At 35.2% G+C, this 21,273-nt stretch overlaps 1 protein-coding gene across 2 annotated transcripts in view; it reads right to left on the bottom strand.

The window, feature by feature from the left end:
• Window positions 1-2,804: 2,804 nt before the first annotated feature.
• cacnb3b (calcium channel, voltage-dependent, beta 3b) overlaps window positions 2,805-21,273 on the bottom strand; it is a 34,150-nt gene continuing 15,681 nt past the window's right edge. For both annotated transcript variants that reach the window (XM_030138965.1, XM_030138964.1), the window contains exons 5-14: window positions 20,804-20,850; window positions 18,976-18,995; window positions 18,094-18,174; window positions 10,586-10,644; window positions 10,276-10,376; window positions 9,977-10,128; window positions 7,943-8,038; window positions 7,650-7,820; window positions 5,865-5,912; window positions 2,805-5,750 (exon numbers count right to left, since the gene is read on the bottom strand). In XM_030138965.1, the coding sequence (XP_029994825.1) occupies window positions 5,883-5,912; window positions 7,650-7,820; window positions 7,943-8,038; window positions 9,977-10,128; window positions 10,276-10,376; window positions 10,586-10,644; window positions 18,094-18,174; window positions 18,976-18,995; window positions 20,804-20,850 (757 nt within the window). In that variant the 3' untranslated portion in view covers window positions 2,805-5,750; window positions 5,865-5,882. The remainder of the gene's footprint in view (window positions 5,751-5,864; window positions 5,913-7,649; window positions 7,821-7,942; window positions 8,039-9,976; window positions 10,129-10,275; window positions 10,377-10,585; window positions 10,645-18,093; window positions 18,175-18,975; window positions 18,996-20,803; window positions 20,851-21,273) is intronic.

Genomic DNA, 21,273 nt, shown 5'->3' with positions numbered 1-21,273 from the left:
TCTAGGAAATAGAGGCATGTACAACACAGATACAGATGAAAGAAAGAAAGAAAGAAAGAAAGAAAGAAAGAAAGAAAGAAAGAAAGAAAGAAAGAAAGAAAGAAAGAAAGAGCAATCGTTAACTCATGAATGAATGAAAAAACAAAACAAAACAAAACAAAAAAACTCCATATGTTGCAGATTATCAGCTGTTACACACCTGAAGTCCAAATCCACCACTTTTAATCAGCAGAGATCTCATTTTAAAGCCAAGTAAAGTTATCCAGACGGCCACAGAGTGACAACTGTAGCAACATGCATACAGTGTGGTAGGTATATTCCTACAGTGCACCTTAACCAGGTATGAATGTGTCAATATGTGACTTGACAGAATGCCATAGGGGCAAGGTGTGTGTGTCTTTTAGTTGTGTTTATTTATTTATTTACTGTTTTACTGTTTTTACTGTTTAATACTATTTCAGTTTTTTGCATCGTATAATTCCTTTTCTTTTTCTTTTTTTTAACCCCACCCCCCGAAGGGAAGGCAAGGGGCATCGTTTTTGATTTGGCTTGTTTCTTTGTTTCTTTGTTTGTTAACACTCTAGCAGCAAAACTATTGGTTGAATTCGTATTAAATCGGGTTTATACATTGCCAGTGACCCAAAATAGATCTCGTTACATTTTGGGAAAAGTAGGTAAAAATTCAAATTTTTTTATGGATTTTTAACCCCCCCCCCATTTTCTTATAATGGACGTAATTTAAAATGTCTGTAGCAGCAAAACTATTGGTTGAATTCATACCAAATTGACTTTATAGACTGCCAGTGACCCAGAATGGATCTCATTACATTTTGGGAACAGTTAGGTCAAAGTTAAATTTTTTTAATGAATTTTTAAAATCTTCCCATTTACTTATAATAGACGAAATATGTGCAAAGGGTGGGGTTTGTTGTGCCTGGCATCACATGTTTAGTCAAGAAGTACCATTTTTACAAGCGCATCTGAATTTTGTTGTTTATGCTCTGTGTATACAGTGACAATAGAAGGAATCTGAAATATAAAATGGATCTTCCAGTCACTTCTGTGCAGAAAGGGTACATCAATTCATGAACCTCACTCCATTTTGCAGCTGCACATGGCTAGTGATGCTTCAGTGCAGGATTCTGTCCCCAAATCAGCCCTGTTTTTTTGTCAACCTGCTAAGTATATATTGCTTAATTTGTCCTTTTCATACAACCTCTTCCCCAGCAGATAGTTGGGTAATGCTAGCATATGGATAGATATGGTAAGAATGTCCCTATTCAATTATCTTATCTTTATATACCTGATCATCAATACCTGTTGCTTTATATCACAAAATGACAAATGCTGTTATCACAAAATATGTTTATGAGAAATTGGAAGTAGCTTGTGCAGCTGTTAAATTTAAGGGGTTCACAATTTGATACAAATGTCCAATTCTTTTTTTTTACAGGAAACACATGAGATGCAGATATTGTTATAGTTTTCTACAGTCTTGAAATATAGAAATAAGAATACAAAAGAACCTAATGAGTTGAAGTCTGTCCCTTGTGTATTTTTAGTCAACATACTCCTCCTGTACATGGAAAAGGATTTCAGTTGGAGTTATTAACATAGTCATATTGATGCTCCGTGTCACTATTTACTGTAGCATTAACGTCATCTGGGTTCAACAGTCCAGGTGTTGAACACAATGAATGCTTCTCCTACATAGGGTATTTTATTGAACACTCAGTTAAGCTTAAATGTTAATTTTTATCCTGTAAATTTCAAAATTACTCAATCTCTACAGGAAATTTAATCAAATATAGAGAATAAGAAAATGACTCATACACTAGCATGATGAAAGATTCCAACAAGAACATAGTAAAGTAAACTAAAAATAGCAAATGAATGAAAGCAAATGAATAAACACATGTGGCAGTTATAACTAAATGAAAAACAGATACTGAAGTTTTTTTGCCTCATCTATCCCATAAAGACCCAAACAGCCACTGGTGACTGAAAGCATCTACTGATCTAAAATGTTTAAGAACTGTTGATCCACTAATCCTATCAAGCCATGTAAATTATTACTGTAAAATGCAGTTTGTCATCTTGTCATGGTCATCAGATATGATCCATTTGGACGTTCAGAGGCTCCGTAGTTACCATGGAAACACTGTCATCTTCTACAACATTGATTCACCAGTAAAACCCATGGAGTTGGATCACTGGCAGTGGTTGTAGACACTTGTTTTTATGTTCAGTTATTGATCACTTAGCAGAAAAGTCACTTTTTCTTGAGTTTTCTCTGTTTCTAGTCTTCAACTTTAATCTGAGTTTTTATGAACATCATTATCACTACATGAAAACACATGTACATATGTGAAAATACCTGATTTTTTATTTAAAAATAAAAAACAAAAACATAAAATGCAGAGGAAAATATTATAATAAATGGTGCTCAATCAAATAAGAAAAGTTAAATACAGAGAAAAAACTATTTTGGACCTGCCGTGAAAGTAACACCGGGTCTTTATGGGTCACAAACCAGTTAATTGAGGCTATTTGGGGTAGAAAGCTGTTGACATTTTACAGAAAAGTTAAAACTATGAACATACCTCTATTAAATGAATGTATTTTTCTATATCTTATATGTACAGAAACATCAACCAAACCGCAAAGCCATCTCAACATGATCTGTCTGCCTTATTTGGACTGACTCTGCAGTGCAATGTGAGGAGAAGTCAGTGCTACTTCTGCCCTCTGTTGGCAACATCTTGAATCAACATAGCAAAATAATGACACTGTGCACAGAAATGTTTATTTAAATGTTTATATTCACCCCCTTTTTTCAAATGTGGAATTGACAACAGATGCACCCTGTACACATCTTCATCATCATCATCATCATCATCATCATCATCGTCATCATCAGACACTGTTGGACATCATTTCACTTGTTGACTTTTCAGAAACCACAGGAAATGTTGACATCATCATTAGACCAGACAGCTTGCTCAGTATTGGAGGTGGGTACAGCATAAAATTTTGTGCATTTATTGCATTGTAAAGCAGACATATAAATGATAGTAGTGCAATTATACCCCATCATAACTGAGGAGATATCTTGATAGTCTCAGCTAGTGTCTGTTAATGCTAGACTTTGTATTGCATACAGAATTTAGGCAAGTGAAACGCAATAGGAAACAATAACGTAAAAAATTGTGCTTCAGATGTCCAAAGAATAATTTACCCTTTTTGTATAAATTGCAATAAAAATTAAGGAAATAGGGGGAGCTGAACTTTATATCCAAAGAAGGTACTGTGCTCTCTGTGTTTCATCAAGTATGTCGTTCTCAGACCTGGTCCTTCAGAAATGGATGTGGGTGTCAGTTGAAGCGATTTTTATGGTGGTCCTAAATAACTGCAGTGCATTGTTTAAAAAAGAGAGGAAAATACATATAAACACATGCTTTCTGAGGCGTTGAAGATAGAACTGTGTGCAGTGACTAAACCCTTCTACTTCCAGCCAGCATTTGTTGCTTCTGTGCAATAATAATAATAATAATAATAATAATAATAATAATAATAATAATAATAATCTGCATATACAGTATATACAGCTAAGCCTTGATAATACATGTAAAGTACATGTGACTGGTTATAATGTAGGTCATGTTGATTAACTTTGAAGAGTGAATGGCTCACGTGAGGATGGTCCTAAAAGCCCTTCTGATGAAACAGGAATACATATGTCATGCACATACATTAGATTATATACACGTGGTATGTTAGCTGAGTTGTATAGTTTATCATGGTAAAAGCAGCTGCATTAATGGCTGAATTTCTCACTACGACGCAGTAATTTTGGTGAATATTTGAATGCATGACACAAAAGTGATGATTTAATAAACATAAGTAAGACAGTTAGCGGCTACACATATTAGAGTTCAAGGTGTCTGCAGGATATTTAAATTATAATTTGTGCATTTTCTAAACGTATGCATATTTTTGTATGTGTTTGCAATTTGCAACAGAATAAGCTGTAAATATTAAGACCTGTAGTAGCCTAAATATACCACTAGAGGTCACTGTCTGTGCACTGACAGTCCATCCCCTCAGTAAACAGGCTTTTCATGTGTATAATGGAATCATTTCCTTCTGCTAGGCTTATTAGGAACACTCATTTATTTGACTCTTAAATTTGCTTTTAGGTGATAGAAAGAATTATTGTAACTGAGCCACTTCTATGTAGCTGAACCAGCAAGAGAACCTCTGGAATAAATACATAATAGAACTGAGTAAAAAGAATGTGTGAAATGTAAATGACAGGACTTACTATAAATACTATGATCTCGTCTGTTTGGTTTGTGATCATATGATATATCAGATGTGTTAATTATTAACTATTGTATTACATCATTAGTTTTAAATGTTTGAAATTACAGCAAATCTGTTCTTTAAGGTGATTTGATGTTTTACAAGCAATCCAAATCATCATGTCCTGACTGTAAATTTACCTTTATAAAGTAAAAAAAATAAATTGATTTCTCTCTTGCATTTTGTCTCTTAAATTATTTTTTTTTCTCTCTTAATAGCGATTTGCATATTCATTTAGGTAAAAAGATTTGCCCCCAAAACCTGGAACGAAACCACACTTGCTGTAAATAATCCTTCAGCAGCCTCAGATAGACGGACCAGCATAAATACATTCACAGCTGTGACAAAGATGCATAAAGACTGATGTGCAAGTCTGTGTGCTTGTCATGCATGGGTTTTGCATTACTGTTGCGTACAGATATGTGATCAGCTATAGTGACAACCAGGATATAAATTATACTTAGATGTAGTAGTTGCCGATACATATTTATGTTAAAAAAATAAATAGATAAGATGAAAATCATAATAAAGGCTACTGGATAAACTGATTAAGAAAACCAGTGATTTAAAAAAAAAAAAGGCATCCCAACACAGGTGGACTCTGTTAGATACATTTGTGCCTTTCAGAAAACATTTGGTTAAACTTGGATGACAGCTCACAGAGAACTGCAGACATGGAAGACATACAGAAATAGTTTTCTGTCGCTCTCTGCACTCTTTGGCCAGCAGGTTTATCAAAGAGGGGCAGAGAAAATGACCCTGGGAATCCTATGAAGGGAATCAACTCATATTTGTTTTAGTGTCACACTGATAGCCTTTCTATGCTACAGTACTGTATGCCCACAAAGACTGATTTCACATGTGTGTAATCTGGATCAGCCTATTTGTGTCTGTGACAGCCACCACAGTGTGTCTGAACACACATGGGCTGGCTCAGCATTACCAGGTGGGAGGGAAGTGATTTCCAGTGTGAAAGCAAGGAATAGGGAACCAGGTTAGGACAGGGGACGGTGGCGTGCTAGTCAGTGACTGCATTGCCGTACTGGTTTTGCTGCCAGAAGGCGTGCAGCTGTAGAAAGTGGCCCTGAGTTGTCGCGTGCCTTTGGGAGCAGGGAGCTCTTGCCGAGGGGGCAGCAGTGAGGTGGAGGCTCCTCAAATCATCCTCCTCCACCTCCTGTCCCTGTTTGTGTTTATCCTCCTGCACACTATCATCCTGCTCTTCCTCTCTTGGGGACTGTCTTGTTCTCGTCTTCACCCCAGGTGTGGCCAGAGAAGATGGTGGCTGGCTGTGGAGAGATGAGGGCCGCTGCTGCCCCCTGGTGGCGCCCTGGTCCCTGTGCTCTATGACCTCTTTGTCTGACCCCAGCCGACAGCACTGGCTGCTCCTGCAGGAGGACAGGACGGACAATTGAAAACAGAAAACCAGCAACCAGCAGTACCACAAAGAATGAACGCAATTAAATCAAAAAGAAAAGAGAGACTGTGGGAAACGGTTTTACCTCTGTCTGTGGTGACGATCATTCTATCAACTCTTGAGTCTCAGAGAACTGGTGATTGGACAAAAAACAAATGCATAATTAATGTTTAAGTCAGCTGTATTTATAGTCTGTGCTTTAAGTTTCCTGTCTACACTCTACAGATCATTTTCCAAGACTTTTACACTTTAGTAACTTTTTAGGTGGTATGGCTGATATAAGTTCCTCTCAGCAGAATTCTGTTCAAAAATGCTCAGTCTATGGCTAAAGCTTCCATTAAACAAACTCTTATACAAGGTTATAATAGTTTTGGATTTTTCATTATAGTTTAGTTTTATTTAGTTTTGACTTTTTTTTCTCTAATTCAGTTAGTTTTAATTAGCTTTTAGAGTGGGTTTCATAGTTTTTATTAGTTTTCATTATTTTCTAAATACTTAGTTTTAGTTTAGTTTTAGGGTTTTTTAAAAAATATATTTTATCTTCTTCACCGTTGAATTCAAATAAATCCCAGACAGGACTCTGCTGCTTTCTCCCAACTTTAGTCTCCATGTTTCCAGGTAGAGTGGGGACCAGAAGACGGCTGGAAACCACAAGTGACCACAAGTGATGGACTGTTAAATATCATATGGTGCCAGCAGCTAAAATTGCTTGAGGGAAATAAATCAATTTCATATCAATCCGACTTTGACAAAGATGAAAACGAAGGGAATTTTATCCAGAATTTTTATACGTTTTAGTTAGTTTTGTAAACACACAAGACAGTTTCAGTTAGTTATTGTTTTGTTCTTTTAATTATAGTTTTTATTTATTTCAGTTAACGAAAATGTTTTTACAGTTCTAGTTTTCGTCATTTCATTAGTTTTCGTTAACGATAATAACCTTGCTCTTATATGCTTAGAAATTCTGTCAAAATGATCACAGCATTATGCAAACACACCTACGAGTTTACCTCTAACAAATCTAGACTGAACATTGCTTTAACAGGGTTTCTACAGGTTTGTAAAAGTTATATTTAAGACTTTTTAAGACCTTTTTAATACTACTTAGAACAGAATTTAATGACCATTTCACAGTTATACTGGTAAATATTTGTGACTCCTAGAATTCAGGAAAATGTATTTATTTACTCCTTGTACAAGTTGCAGTGAGCTTCAAACACCTTCCCCTCCACTCTTGTCAACCAGATCGAGAATGATCTTTTCTCCAACCAGGCACTTCCCCATACTTACCTTTCACTTCTGTGATCCTTCCTCACTGGGGGCTGCAAAGTTAGCGATAATTGGTTCCTAATTTCAATATAAATTAATGGGTTGCAACAGGTGGAACTGAGTAGACTAACGTTACTTTCTTTGCACTTGGACATTTCCCAGATAAATCTAAACATAGTATAGTGTACAAGTTTATAGCAACATAACTTAAGACCTACCATATCAAATTTAATACCTTTTAAAGATTTTTTAAGGTATTAAATGCAGATTTGTACAATCAAGACTTTTAAGACTTTTTAAGACGCTGTGGGAACCCTGTTTTAACTATAACTGACTTTCCAGAATATTATACCATGTAATTATTGGTACATAGAACAAATCTGATAAGCATATCTCATCAATTGCTTTTGTAATAATTATTTTAAATTGTGAAGAGACTTTGAGGACACCCTATACAACAGCCTCTGTACTTCAACACTCAGGTTGAAACGAAAGAAAAATTCCCCAGAAAAGCAGAGGGAAACATGGGAAAGTCTTCAGGGAGAGACAGTGTAAGATGTGCCATATTTACAGGTGTTTCCAGGTCTGCTGTTTGTCTCACCTGTTGGCTAGAGTTAGCTGAGGGAGGGGTGATCACGCTTTGGTCCAGTAAGGGGTTGACAGGGGCTGCAGAGGGGAGGTGCGTAGCGCGCCAGTAAATGTCCAAATACTCTGCAAGGTGTTCACATGCATCCTCCAGCTGGTTCTCATCCAAGATAACATCAAACATCTCCTGATGAGTCAAACATAATAACAGATGAGAGAAAAGGTCATTACTGTACGTGTCTCTACTGTGTGTCAGGGAAGGGAACAGGCCTTTTCTTTGATAATTAATGAGTTCTATCAGAGACGTACAGGTGGACACTGAGCCAGCTTGTCTCCTGCCATCATCTGCACGTTTAGGTGTTTGCTCTGCGACTTCCCTCGAGATTTTATCAGCCTCTGAAGAACCTATGATGTGAGAAAAAGGCAAAGGAGTTAAGAAAGAAAACACCAAAAATATTAACGACCTAAAAGAATACAGAAAATAAGAAGAGAGCAAATATAAAACTACAAAACTACAAATAAGAATGACGAAAATAGAATATGAAATTTTACAAAGTAAAACAAAAATAGAGCAGAAAGTAGAAAAAAAAAAAGAAATAGACATAAAATACAATATAAGACACAATATTTACAGTATTAATATGTAATATTATATATATCTATGAACTCACATCTATATAAAAATAGTGCATTTGTATTTTGATAAATATTGAATAAATATTACATTGTTATTGAAGAACAGAAGATTATTGCACCAGTTATTACACATAATTTCACATTTGCAAAGTTATTGCACATTATTGGAAGTGATTGGAAAAGCATAGTTGCATGCATTTTACCGAATTTTGTTTTTCTATACTTTATAACACTATGATAATTCACCATTGCAATTAAAATTAAATGATATTATCAGCAAAAAAGTTGTCACTGTGCAGTAAAAGTGTTCCTGTCAGCGTTTTACTATTGTACAGGATTTTTTGGATTTACGTATATTACTGCTGCATTAATGTATATGTTGAATTTTACTGCTGTTTATGTTTATGGCTGAGCTCATTTTAACCCTTTATCGGGCAAGTGACTACTTTTGGTAATTTCCACATACATTACAAGACATTGACAGCAACAGTTCCAGTGAGGACTGTGAGTCAACAATCTCAGGTCCAATGTGGTCTACAGGGTCTGTAAGGTCCATCTCTGCATGAACAGTGAGTGTACCTGCTTTGCTAGGTACCATGAAGTAATGGTACTAATGTAAGGAATGATGTTTAAAGGGAGAATGTGGATGTGGACAGGGGTCTGGATCAGCACTTATGTTGGTCTAATGGTACAAAGGTCATGCTCTAATGTTATCAAATACATGTGTCTCTCACCTTACGTGTGTTTTTCTTGCATTATTTATGTTTACTTCTTGTTTTGTTTTGCTTTTTGCCCACTTACAAGTAAGGAACCAAATATGGTAACTTCACTGACCTTGATTTTCTACATATCAATAAAAACTTTTTGAAAAATTTCACAAAGGTAATAAAGTTTTGTTATGTCATCCAATATTGGGTTCTGCTTTGAGATGCTTTTAAGGAACATTGTTGTGATACTTTTAGTACCTTTTAAAATAATGGTGGTGTTTTATATGTATGTTCTTATCTAGTGTTTTATGTTTGGTTTTAGTACTGACTTCTATTGTGTTTTATGTGTATTTTTAGTGTGGATGTATGGCTGTGATTTCTGTTTTGTGTAACTTCTGCTGCCACTGCTGTCTTGACCAGGACACTCTTGAAAAAGAGTTTTTTAATCTCAATAAGCTTTTTCCTGGTTAAATAACTGTTGAATTTCAGAGTATTTCTACGAGTGCCCTATAAAGGGTTAACTTATATAAACTGATGGGTAGTTTTATCATATTCCTTAAGGTCATCATGTGTTTGTGGCTGTAACTTTTCATGAGCCCAGAAATGTGGGCTATTTTCCACTTTGGAACAGAGCATTTTCCAGCTAAACGAACATGTTTTTCAAGAGATTATTTATCATTAGAAGGAAAAGATTTTTCTCAGTCCAAGAAGGATATTTTTCACCACATTTCATCCTTCAGTCACAAACTTTAGTTTGGAAATTTGGCAATTTGGTTTTCACTGGACAGGAAGGGAATGAAAAATTGCAATTTGAAAAGTAACTAAAATTGCCAAAAATGTAGGTGAATGCATAAATAATACAGAATTTGCCTCTGAGATGTTCTGGGAAGAGGAACAGAAATATATCAAATAAAGTACAACTAAGTGCAACTATAAATTAGTCAAAAAGTTTTAACAGATATGGTTTTAAAGTGTATTTTTTTCTGGGTTTGTGCTGTACTTTAGGTGAGGAGACTTTGACATAGACGATGATGGGAGCCAGGGAGGTTTTGAGGAGTTGCGCTGGGTGGTTGATGGTATCTGCGTCCAGGACGACCAGCTGAAGAGACTTGGCCAGCTCGAAGATCCGCTCTATCTCACTCTGGACCTCAGCTGTGAGCACAGAGCAGCGGAGGAAGAGTAGCACCAGATGCATTTATCAACTTGGCACAAAACAACAAAGACAAAGAGTCTATTCTTGGTAGGCATTAATCTTTATTTAGCAAAAGAAAGAGCAGAGACAACTTTGTCGTCACTCACCCAGACTGGAGCGTGTGTTGGATCTCTCCATTATGGCCTTCTTGTTCAGCACTGAACGCTTCGCCAGCGACAGATCAGCAGTCACCCGTGTAATAGAGATCCTACGAAAGACATGTCTTATCACAACACATCCACAACTTTTCCATTTCAAAGCAGGAGATGAACTTGCACTCATCTAAAAATACATCATCATGGTTGTCATGCGTTGCAGGAGCCGTGAAGCATGATGGGCAGGATCCCACCAGCAGCTCACGGTGTTACTGTACACTAGGCTGCAGATGTAGAACACAAAGCAGACAGCTGTACCCACCTGCCGTCAAATCTGTGCTTAAGGAAGTCAAACAAGGCTTTCTGCATCATGTCTGTTACCTAGGTGACAGAAAGCAGGAAAAGAGAAGAGAAGAAAGGAGTGATGGGTGTTGGGAAATATACACCTGTGCACTCATACTAAGCCCACACATGCTTATTTGTTTGTGTCATTTGTTCATTTAAAAAAAAAACAAAACCTTAAATAAGTAGAACTAATTTTGTGGCGACAGCCAATGCAGTTTTGCTCTACATTTGGTAAAAGCATGGGTTTTACATGGGTACATGGGTTTTATTAGTGAATGTGTGTGTAAATAATTAAATTATTACCTGTAACATTTACACATATTGTTTTTGATATGTGCATTTTTTGTTTTTAATATGTGTATTATTGTCATGAAATGGACAGAGTTTTTTTTTATATGTGTATTATTGTTATAAATTGGACAGAGTTTATTTTTGTTTTTAATATGTGTATTATTGTTATGAGATGGACAGAGGTTTTTTTTGTCTTTAATATGTGTATTATTGTCGTGAAATGGACAGAGTTTATTTTTGTTTTTAATATGTGTATTATTGTTATAAAATGGACAGAGTTAATTTTTGTTTTTAATATGTGTATTAATGTTATGAGATGGACAGAGTTTATTTTTGTTTTAAATATGTTTATTATTGTCATGAAATGGATGGAGTTTATTTTTGTTTTTGATATGTGTATTATTGTTATGAAATGAACAGAGTTTATTTTAGTATGTGTATTATTGTTATGAAATGGACAGAGTTTTTTCTTATATGTGTATTATTGCTATAAATTGGACAGAGTTTATTTTAGTTTTTAATATGTGTACTATTGTTATGAAATGGACAGAGTATATTTTAGTTTTTGTTATGTGTATTATTGTCGTGAAATGGACAGAGTTTATTTTTGTTTTTGATATGTGTATTATTACTGCTACGAAAGGGACAGAGTTTATTTTCATGTGAAAGGCTGTTGCAAAATGGACACACAAATCCCCTTAGGAGTCTATCCTTGATATGTATAGCATATTTGTGTTTTGTGCTTAGTCAGAATTTACTCTGATATGTGTAGGATTTTTGAGTTACTTATGGGATCTGACATTATAATTTAGGGTAGGTAGAAAGATGGGGTAAAGGGGCGGGAGATTATAAATTAAACTTCATCCTGCTCCATTTCAAATGTTTTCCTTTCTTTTTATATATACATTTTGGTTATATAATGTTAATACTGTCAAATGAGTTTATACTAATTTGGTATAGGCCTATTTTGTTCATTGCTCTGGCTTGAAGTCTAAGGACAGGAGTGAGTAACATTATTATGTTAAGTTATCTGATGATGAGAATGGGGGTGGGATTAAATACATTTTTCTTCTTCCCACTCCTTTTCGAGTGTAAATGAATGATTTTGGAATTTTTGAACTTGCATGTATTCTGTAAAGGCTCAAAATAAACAAATAAATAAATGAATGAATATAAATCATTTTGTGGTTTGGTTTAAAGGTATATTTCAAATAAATAAACAAACAAACACATACAGAATCAGTAGTTAAAAAAAAAAATCATTAAACATTTTAGATAAATGCTTTAGGCTGTTGTTTAAGACTCTGAGTGCTAAACAGCAAATAGAAATATCATTACCAAAGACAACTGTTTCACATGACAGCAGCTGCAGCCGAAATTGCATACATGGATACTGCATGAGAGCCAATCTTGTCTACATTTTAAAATGATTACATTCCTCTTGAAGCAAAACTGTGATATGACAAAAACAGTCAGCACAAAATGGGGAGACAGATGCAAACATACGCATGTGCAGTGTGAAAAATGAAGTCTATTTTAAAACAGTCCTGAAAAATACATGGCTTGTGGAAGTGGTGTTGCTCTTTTGCAGTGTGACGAGAAAGAAAGAAACAAAGAGAGAGGGAAAGATGGAGAAACAGCAAGGGGAAAGAAAGAAAGAAAGAAAGAGTGCAGAGAAAAAAAATAGGGCAGCAATGTCAAAAAACAATGGCAAGAGGAACAGAAAATATGTAGAAGAGAGACAATGTACAGAGGAGGGGGGGGGGGGGGGCAGGCTGGCATTCACCACTGGAGCATCCCCAAAGCACATCGCCAGAGTGATACATAAATATTTCACACACACACAAAACAAACGGCTTGGCACACAGCCTTCACAGTCACAGAGGAGAGTATGGGAGAGAGCGAGGCGCCGAGAAAATGTTGCAGCACAGATACATTCTGTTCAATTACATGCCTCACATTTCAGCACATTCATCCACATACTGATCTGAATCCAGCAAAAGAAAAGTCGCTTCCCATATGCCTTTTCTGTAGCATAGTGTTGTTGAATATCTTACACAGGACACAGCATAAAGCATCACTCAGATCAGATCTAAGATTTCTGTTGTGTGTGCTATAATTTCATAAGGCTGAGACTGTGGTGTTTAGTATCAGTGCTAATGGGATAATGGAGGCATGTGAGATTTCCTCTAGATCCAAATAGGCGAGTCCAAACTAGACCATGAAATACAGCGCATACAGTGAAGAGTCCAAGAGAAAGAAGATTAGACAAGATTCAGCTCTAAAATTCGCAAATGGAATACATGGTTCACAGTACATGTAAAATGTCTAAAAAAGTAGTAAACATAATTAACTGCCATCTCAAACTCCATAATACCTTGATGATGCTTATATATTATACTGTATTACAAACAATAAAATACTATGTAAGGTGCTGTGCACACTCTGAGCCCAGACTTTGTATTTACTAAAATGCTTTAATTACAATGTACTTAAATGATTTAAGTTTTATTACACTGTTATAAAATGTTAAGAATATTCTACTAATTTGTAGACATAGTCGAAAGTACGAAAAAGTTTAAGGTGAATGGATTTAAATCACTAAGTTTAAGTCATGACCACACCTTTTTATCTTTGCATTGCATTGTGGGTATTGGGCATGTTGCTGAAAATGTGTTATTTTTATGTGCAGGGGTTCAGCTGGGCTGTGGCATTAGTGTTCATTTTGACTTAATGTGTGTATGGCAATGTTTATTGGCCTTTTGGTGTTTGTTTTTGTATTTTTGTAAAGCTACACCATGAGTGAGAGCCATAGGCCCAACAATGGCATTCCTGTTCATCTATAGATATTTTTGTTCCATGTAAAACTAAATGCCTTGCAAGAATAAAGGAGTGTCCTGTACTGTTAAATTACATTGAGCTTACATACTGCTTAACTTACATCCATGCTACAATATATTATACTGAATAATTATACAATGCAAATTACATCGCAAAAGATTATAATTTTAAATCATGTTGGAACTGAGAACAATGAACTGATGATGTTAAGTCTAATGATCATACAAAGCAGTTTACATTGCAACAAATTTTAAGTTAACTTGGCATTTAGTTTGTTGTACTTAAAATAGCAATTCCATCCAAATCAAGCATTTAAGTTTAATACACTCAAGTTTTCATTACTCATCACTTAAATTTTTAAGGCATGTAAATAATTGGTGTAAAATGCAGTTTGTCATCTTTTCATAGCCATCGGATATGACCCATTTGGATGGTCAGAGGCTCCGTAGTTGCCATGGAAACACCTTCATCTTCTACAACATTAATTCACCAGTAAAACCCATGGAGTTTGATCAATGACAGTGGATCGAAACACTTGTTTTTATGTTCAGTTATTGAGATCTTTGCTGAAAAAGTTACTTTTTCTTGAATTTTCTCTGTTTTTGATATAATAACCTTTACTTTTACTCTGAGCTTCGATCTGTAAATCAAATATAGGAAAATACATGATTTACACTGAAAAAACGCAAAATAAGGAAGATAATATTACAATCAATGGTGATAAATCACTTAAGAGAGGTTAAATATAGAGGAAAAATTCATTTGGGAACTGCCACAAAAATAGCACTGGGTCTTTATGGGTTAATGTCAACAGTATATAGTTTTGGGTCTTCAGATTTGTATTAACATTAAGACATGACACTAACACTTGAATGAACAGATGCCTGAAAAGTACTGTTTTCACTGTAACTAATGTTCTCATGCTTGTCAGTGTTAGTGGGTACTGTAGTCAGGCTGGTATGTTGTCTGTCTGTGTCTGTAACTCTATGTTTTGGTCTTCCAAAATATCCAGTGTCAAAAATCATTATTTGGAGATTTTTTTGACATTAAGCTATTTCCTCAGAAATGAAAGCACCTACTGTTCTGAAAAATAATTGCACACACTCTGCACATCCACACTATCAACACTGTTGCCCATAAAGTTGGAATAATCTTGTTTTCAGACACATTTGTTATATCCAGCTTTATTTTGACAGTTTCCTGTTGGGTCCCTGCTGGTCCACCTGTACCAGTTTAACTGCACTGACTGTATAAGGGCCTGGCCAAGTGAGTAACAGAGTGAGAAAGCACTGTGCAGCAATACTAATCATTCCATATCTGTTTTTAAAAACTAATTTAGCAGCAACCATAATAGCTTGAATTGTAGGTCTAAGCAAGTACTTTAACATGCCATTAAGTAATAATAACCAAATATTTAATAAAAAACATGAATTTATCATCATTGACAAAATAACGGAGGGAGGAGAAATGTATAGCAGTTATTCAAGGTTTGGAAAAAAATACCAAAAAGTGCAAATATTTAGCATACCACACTTTTCTGAATATATGAGAGAACATTATATGCAGAAATGAAACTGATATCATTTAATTTTAGTTTTAAAAGACATTAATTCATGGTAACAGAGTGAGAATCCAAAAAAGTAGCGGAGTGAGGTAATTGTTAAGTGTGATGCACCAAAATAATAATCAAAGATTTTTATTAAGACACTGATGGAATGATCAGTGTTTGGTGACATATGTTTCATTACTATATTTAATACACATCTTTCTGCTGTTTTTTTTAAAAATAATAAATAATATTCAAAATCATTATAGTATTTGATTATTATGAAATATCAGATTAGACACAGGCATATATTTTGAACATATTTTATTTACACATTGCTGTTTACATTCTGAGTTTATGCTGTATACATTCATTTACAACCTTTACTGTTCTTAATTACCTCCGCCAGGAGGTACTGTGATCACTTAGCTTTGTGTGTTTGCATGTGTGTTTGTTTGTTTGCGTGTTTGTTTGTTTATTAGCAAGATAACTAAAAAAGTTATGGACGGATTTTCCTGAAATTTTCAGGAAATATTGATACTGGCACAAGGGAGAAATGATTAAATTTTGGTGGTGATTGGGGGTGGGGGGGGCAGATCTGTCTTGCTGGAGGTCTGCGCTCTCTGAGTGCTTTTCTTGTTGACACTGTATTCTCAAATATTTTATTATGTATCCACTTATAATTCAGGTACAAATTAAATAAACACAGAACACAGGTTTAGAAACTAGATATATATGTCTTTCATGCTGAGTAATCAAAAATATTGTTTTAGAGAAAAAATAAATTGACTCTGATGTCCACTTTTGCTTGGTCACGCCCATAACCAGGCCCTTTGTTTTACTCTTTCTGCTCCAGGTTTACAGGCCACCATCTTCAGCAGCATGCATGGGTGTTTGTATCAAGACATTTGGTCTTTGTTTTGGTTTGATTCAGTTCTCTATTGTTTCCATAAACCTTAGTTTTTGTGATATTTGTGGTCCTTTGTCCTGCATTATGTTCAACTCACGAACCAGTCATATTTACACACATTTGACCTTTGAGTCCCACTTACACTTTATCTATCAAGAATAAATCACATTGTCACATTTCATGAAAAGATAACTATTTTAGCCCAACTTTAAGGGCAACAGTGTATTAATAATCGAACTATGTCTTACTGATACACAACATGATGCAGACTTGAAGAGCATATTTACATTTATAAATATGCTATACTTGATGGACATGTTTCTTTTAACCCATAAAGACCCAGTGCTATTTTTGTGGCAGTTCCCAAATGAATTTTTCTCTTTTTTTTTTAACTTTTCTTAACTGATTTATCCTAAAATTCTGCTCTGCATTTTGCATTTTTAAGTATAAATCAGATATTTTCCTATATTTAATGTACTGATCGTGTACATGTTCATAAAAACTCAGATTAAAGTTGAAGGAGATTATATCAAAAGCAGAGAAAACTGCAGAAAACATGACTTTTTTGTAAATTATATCATTAACTGAACATAAATCAAGTGTCTCCATCCACTGTCATTGATCCAACTCCATGGGTTGTACTGGGAAATCATTGTTTCAGAGGATGACAGTGTTTCCACGTTCACTACAGAGCCTCTGAACGTCCAAATGGGTCATAGCTGATGACCATGAAAAGATGACAAACTGCATTTTGCACCAATTATTTACATGGATTGATAGAATTAGTGGGTCAACAGTTACTAAACATTATAGATCAATAGAGGATTTTGGTGGTCAATGGATGTTAGGGTCTTTATGGGTTAATGCATTCATAACATGGTGGAATTATTCAACATGGTGGATGTGCTCTGACACTGACAGAGGTGAAATTGTACAGCGTCTGATTGTCTTGTTAAAGAATGTTGTAGAAAAAAGCTGGAGGTGAATGGTTGATTTGATTTGTTGATTAAATGCCTGAAATAAGGTTTGTGGCCAGCACAAGCTTAAGAGCTTTTCACATTATGTTCAACTTCATAGGATAGGCAGGTAAAAAAAATGCACTTGTGAATTCTGAAGCTAGTAAGTATCAAGGTTATAATAGTTTTGGATTTTTCATTATAGTTTAGTTTTATTTAGTTTGGACTTTTTTCCCCTCTAATTCAGTTAGTTTTAATTTGTTTTTAGAGCAGGGTTGCTAGGTTGTATTAATTTACTTTTTTTTTCTAAATGCTTAATTTTGTTTTTTTTTTTATATCTTTTATCTTCCTCACCATCATATTCAAAGAAATCCCATACAGGACTCTGCTACTTTCTCCCAACTTTAGTCTCCATGTTGCCAGGTAGAGTGGGGACGAGAAGCCGACACTAAACGACAAGTGACGAGAAGTGACAGACCGTGAAGTGCCAGATGGCAAAATTGCCCGAGCCAAATAAATCGATTTCAAATCAAACCAACATTGACAAAGATGAAAACGAAGGGAATTTTATCCATAATTTTCCTACGTTTTAGTTAGTTTTGTAAGCACAAAATACAGTTTCAGTTCTTTTTTATAGCTTTTATTTATTTCAGTTAACAAAAATGCTTTTTCAATTCTGGTTTTTGTCATTTTGTTAGTTGTCATTAACAATAATAACCTTGCTAGGTATCACTAAAATCACAGTTGCCAACAAGTATCTGAATAAAACTAACCTTGGATTAACTTCCATCGCCAATGTGTGAAATTAAAATAACATGGTATATACATCACCCCCTCAATGCTCTATTAACCCCCCTTTTAACTAATATCCTCTGAAAACTATGAAGAACACGAGGACAAAGCGACACCAACTTGAGGTTAAGTGTGTGTGTAAATCTCACCTCATAACCTTTTAGCGAAGGACCCACCAACACGACTGGCCTCATAGACGGCACCACATCATACGGAGGGACATGTTCAGTCTGCACACAAGCACAGACACAAACAGGACAGATACATTATGAAACAGGCCATGTAATGGATCTACATAATGCATGCCACCAGGAAATGTACAGTACACGAACATGTAAACTAGTGAGTGTTGGGTCAATAACTTAACCAACAAACTAAACATACATAAACACTTACTACATGGTTTATAGCACAGTGTATGTTATACCAATGCTAACTATTTGATGAGGAACACTGATAACAAATATTTGGAGCTGACATTTGCATTACAAATAAAAAAATTGTTGAGATAAATTTTCAGAGTCAATCCAAAACAAGACTTTCTTTAAATGCCTTTATAGTCACTGTCCAGTCAAATAAATAAAGTACACTTTCATAGGCTTTACATTGAACTGGAAGCATTAGAAATAACAAGCCAATATATCAGATAGTACTGTCAGTGGTGACTACAGAAAAAGACTGTTGAATTTATTTTTTAATATTGGGAAACAGATTAAAAAAAATATCAATGTTGAAAAAATGTGAATACAAATGTGAAAATCAGTCAATGTTGATAATAATGTTCCTTCAATGTTTGGTTAGTAATTATAAGTCCCACTGCAAAGATTAAAAAAATATATATCATGTTTTTTTAAAGAAATCCCAATACAAGCACATACACATTATAACTAATTCCCTGTGTTATAAACCATGTGTTAAATGTTTACCACTTACAAAAGCTGAATAGAAAATTTTGACCTTTGTAGAGGTAGAGTTGTATAATGCGGTATGTATAATATGTCTAAATACATTTTAAACATTAGAAAACATACCTGTTTCTGCTTCTGTTTGGCTTTCGAAAGCAACAAAACAAACATTAAGCAAGAAAGAGAAACGTTTAAAATAGATTTAAATTAGTTTTAAATTATAGCACCAGTAGAAGATAGTGTGAACTACCAGGCCAAAAAAATAGTCACATACTTTGAAGTTTAGCTGGACCATTAGCTTTAATTATAGATCACATTCACTGTGACATCATTTCAGTTTGATTATGCAATGTCTCAACAATGTAGTTTACCACCACCAGAGGGGGAATGTGACAGCGAATGTAAAGTGCTTTGGGTGTCTAGAAAAGTGCTATATAAATCCAATCCATTATTATTATTATCATTATTCATTTCTGTCAATAGTTATATACGGTGAAATTCATGTGGGGATCAATGAAGATTATCTGATGTGATTAACTTTTGGTCAAGCACTTGTATTGATGATAGAAGACTTTAAAGTACCCATCGCATCCCAAAGATTCTCAACATGGTTCAAGTCTAGACTCAGGTCTAGACCACATGTGAAAATGATGTCTCATGCTCCTGAACCACTGTTTAACAGTCTGATCCTGATCCTGATCCTGATCCTGATCCTGATCCTGATCCTGATCCTGATCCTGATCCTGGTGTTATCATGTTGGAATATGTCTGTGCCATTCAGATTCATTTTATGGACACATAACATTATTGAACTTAGACCTGACCAACTGAACATATCCAGATCATAACTCTGCCCCCACAGGCTTGTACTGTAGGCACTGAGGATGATGGGTAATCACTTCATCCATCTCTTGTTAAAATCCACCTGTTTTTCTTGGCTTTTCAACACTTTTGCAATGTTACCATTTTGTTTCTGTTTGCACATTTTAACTTGTTTTATTTATTTGATTTTCTTGTTTTTTAATGCTTTAATGTTTTTATTATAATTTATGCTTGTATGCATTGTGTTTTTAGTCTTCTGTGCAGATGTTTTAAAGGGCTTTATAAATAAAGTTGGATTGGATTACATCTCTGTTCTCACCCTGATGGACCCATCGCTCTGGAACAGGGTCAATCTGGACTCACTAGACCACATGACCTTTTTCCATTACACTTTATGCTGTCTATCTATAGTTTCTAAAGGCTGCACAGCTGTTTAGTCTGAAACCCTGCAGTTCTCTTTGCATGTGTCCATGTGTAAATGTCCTTACTTTCACTCTTAAACATAGCCATCACTTCTACTGGTGGTTTTTTATGATTTGGTTAAGCCGAACATTTACATGACCTTCAATTATGATCCATATTTTTCTGACAATGTTTGTTCCTGATGCTGGTTCCCCTCTGTCCTTCCAGGTTTTAATCTGTTGGATAATTTTTTTTTTTTTTTTTGCAAATTTTAGTCATATCATGAATTTTCTTATTGGTTTTCTTTCCTTGATATGGGTTAAGATGAGTTAAATCTTTCCCATGACCATGGGATGTTCCCTGATACAATTCTTCAAGAGATGAGTAGCTACTCATTGCATCAGACAGGGTTAAATGTTTTGTTCCACTTAATTACAGCAATTATCCAGTTACCTGTTTGTTAAATTAAAGTCAGATTAATTCAGTTTCAGGGTGTGTTTTTTAGGCCAAATAGTGTATTTATGTTAACACTATGTAAGAGTATATACAATCCAGAGGAGTACACAGTCTTCAAAATCATACTGTTTTCATTTGTTTGTCTTCATTCAGTCAGCATCTAGCATAATCTCTAAATTCAGCTACATTTCAGAGTCCTTTTCTTCAGACTCCCATGCGGCCACATGAAATTCCAGGACAGACACTAGAGCCGGACTCCACCAGTCCCACTTACCTGCAGATGGTGGGGTGGACCTCCAGCCTCCAGAGTTCCCTGCTTTCCTGTGGAGCAACAGAACGCAAAGCTTCATTATGCACAAATCCCCTTAGGAGGCAATTTAGTGAGAAGGACTTCCAAAACAGTGCAACACATGAGCAAGAACTAGTTGTGTCAAAAAAAGAAAAAGTTTTCAAAGACTGAGAGAGAGAGAGAGACAGGAAGCTAGTGGAACTGGGGCAGTAGAGAAACTGAGAAAAGCATAAGTAGATAGAAACCTCATCAGAGCAGATATAGAAGCAGAGACATATGTGACCTCTGACCCTGCTATTCTATTCTGATCCTGCTTTATGTGATTGTGGTCTAATGTCAAAAGGCTGCATGTCTTTCCAAAAATATATACTGTGAAGAAAGTGCCAGAGAAAACCTGCTTGAGAACCCTGTCCTGTGTAGTCAAGGTTATACCAAGGATTTTGCCATATGGTTTT

Source organism: Sphaeramia orbicularis, chromosome 7 (genome assembly GCF_902148855.1).
Source record: "Sphaeramia orbicularis chromosome 7, fSphaOr1.1, whole genome shotgun sequence".
Classification (NCBI taxonomy): Eukaryota; Metazoa; Chordata; class Actinopteri; order Kurtiformes; family Apogonidae; genus Sphaeramia; species Sphaeramia orbicularis.
The sequence above is the reverse complement of the archived record's forward strand: the minus strand, read 5'-3'. Positions and strand labels throughout refer to the sequence as shown.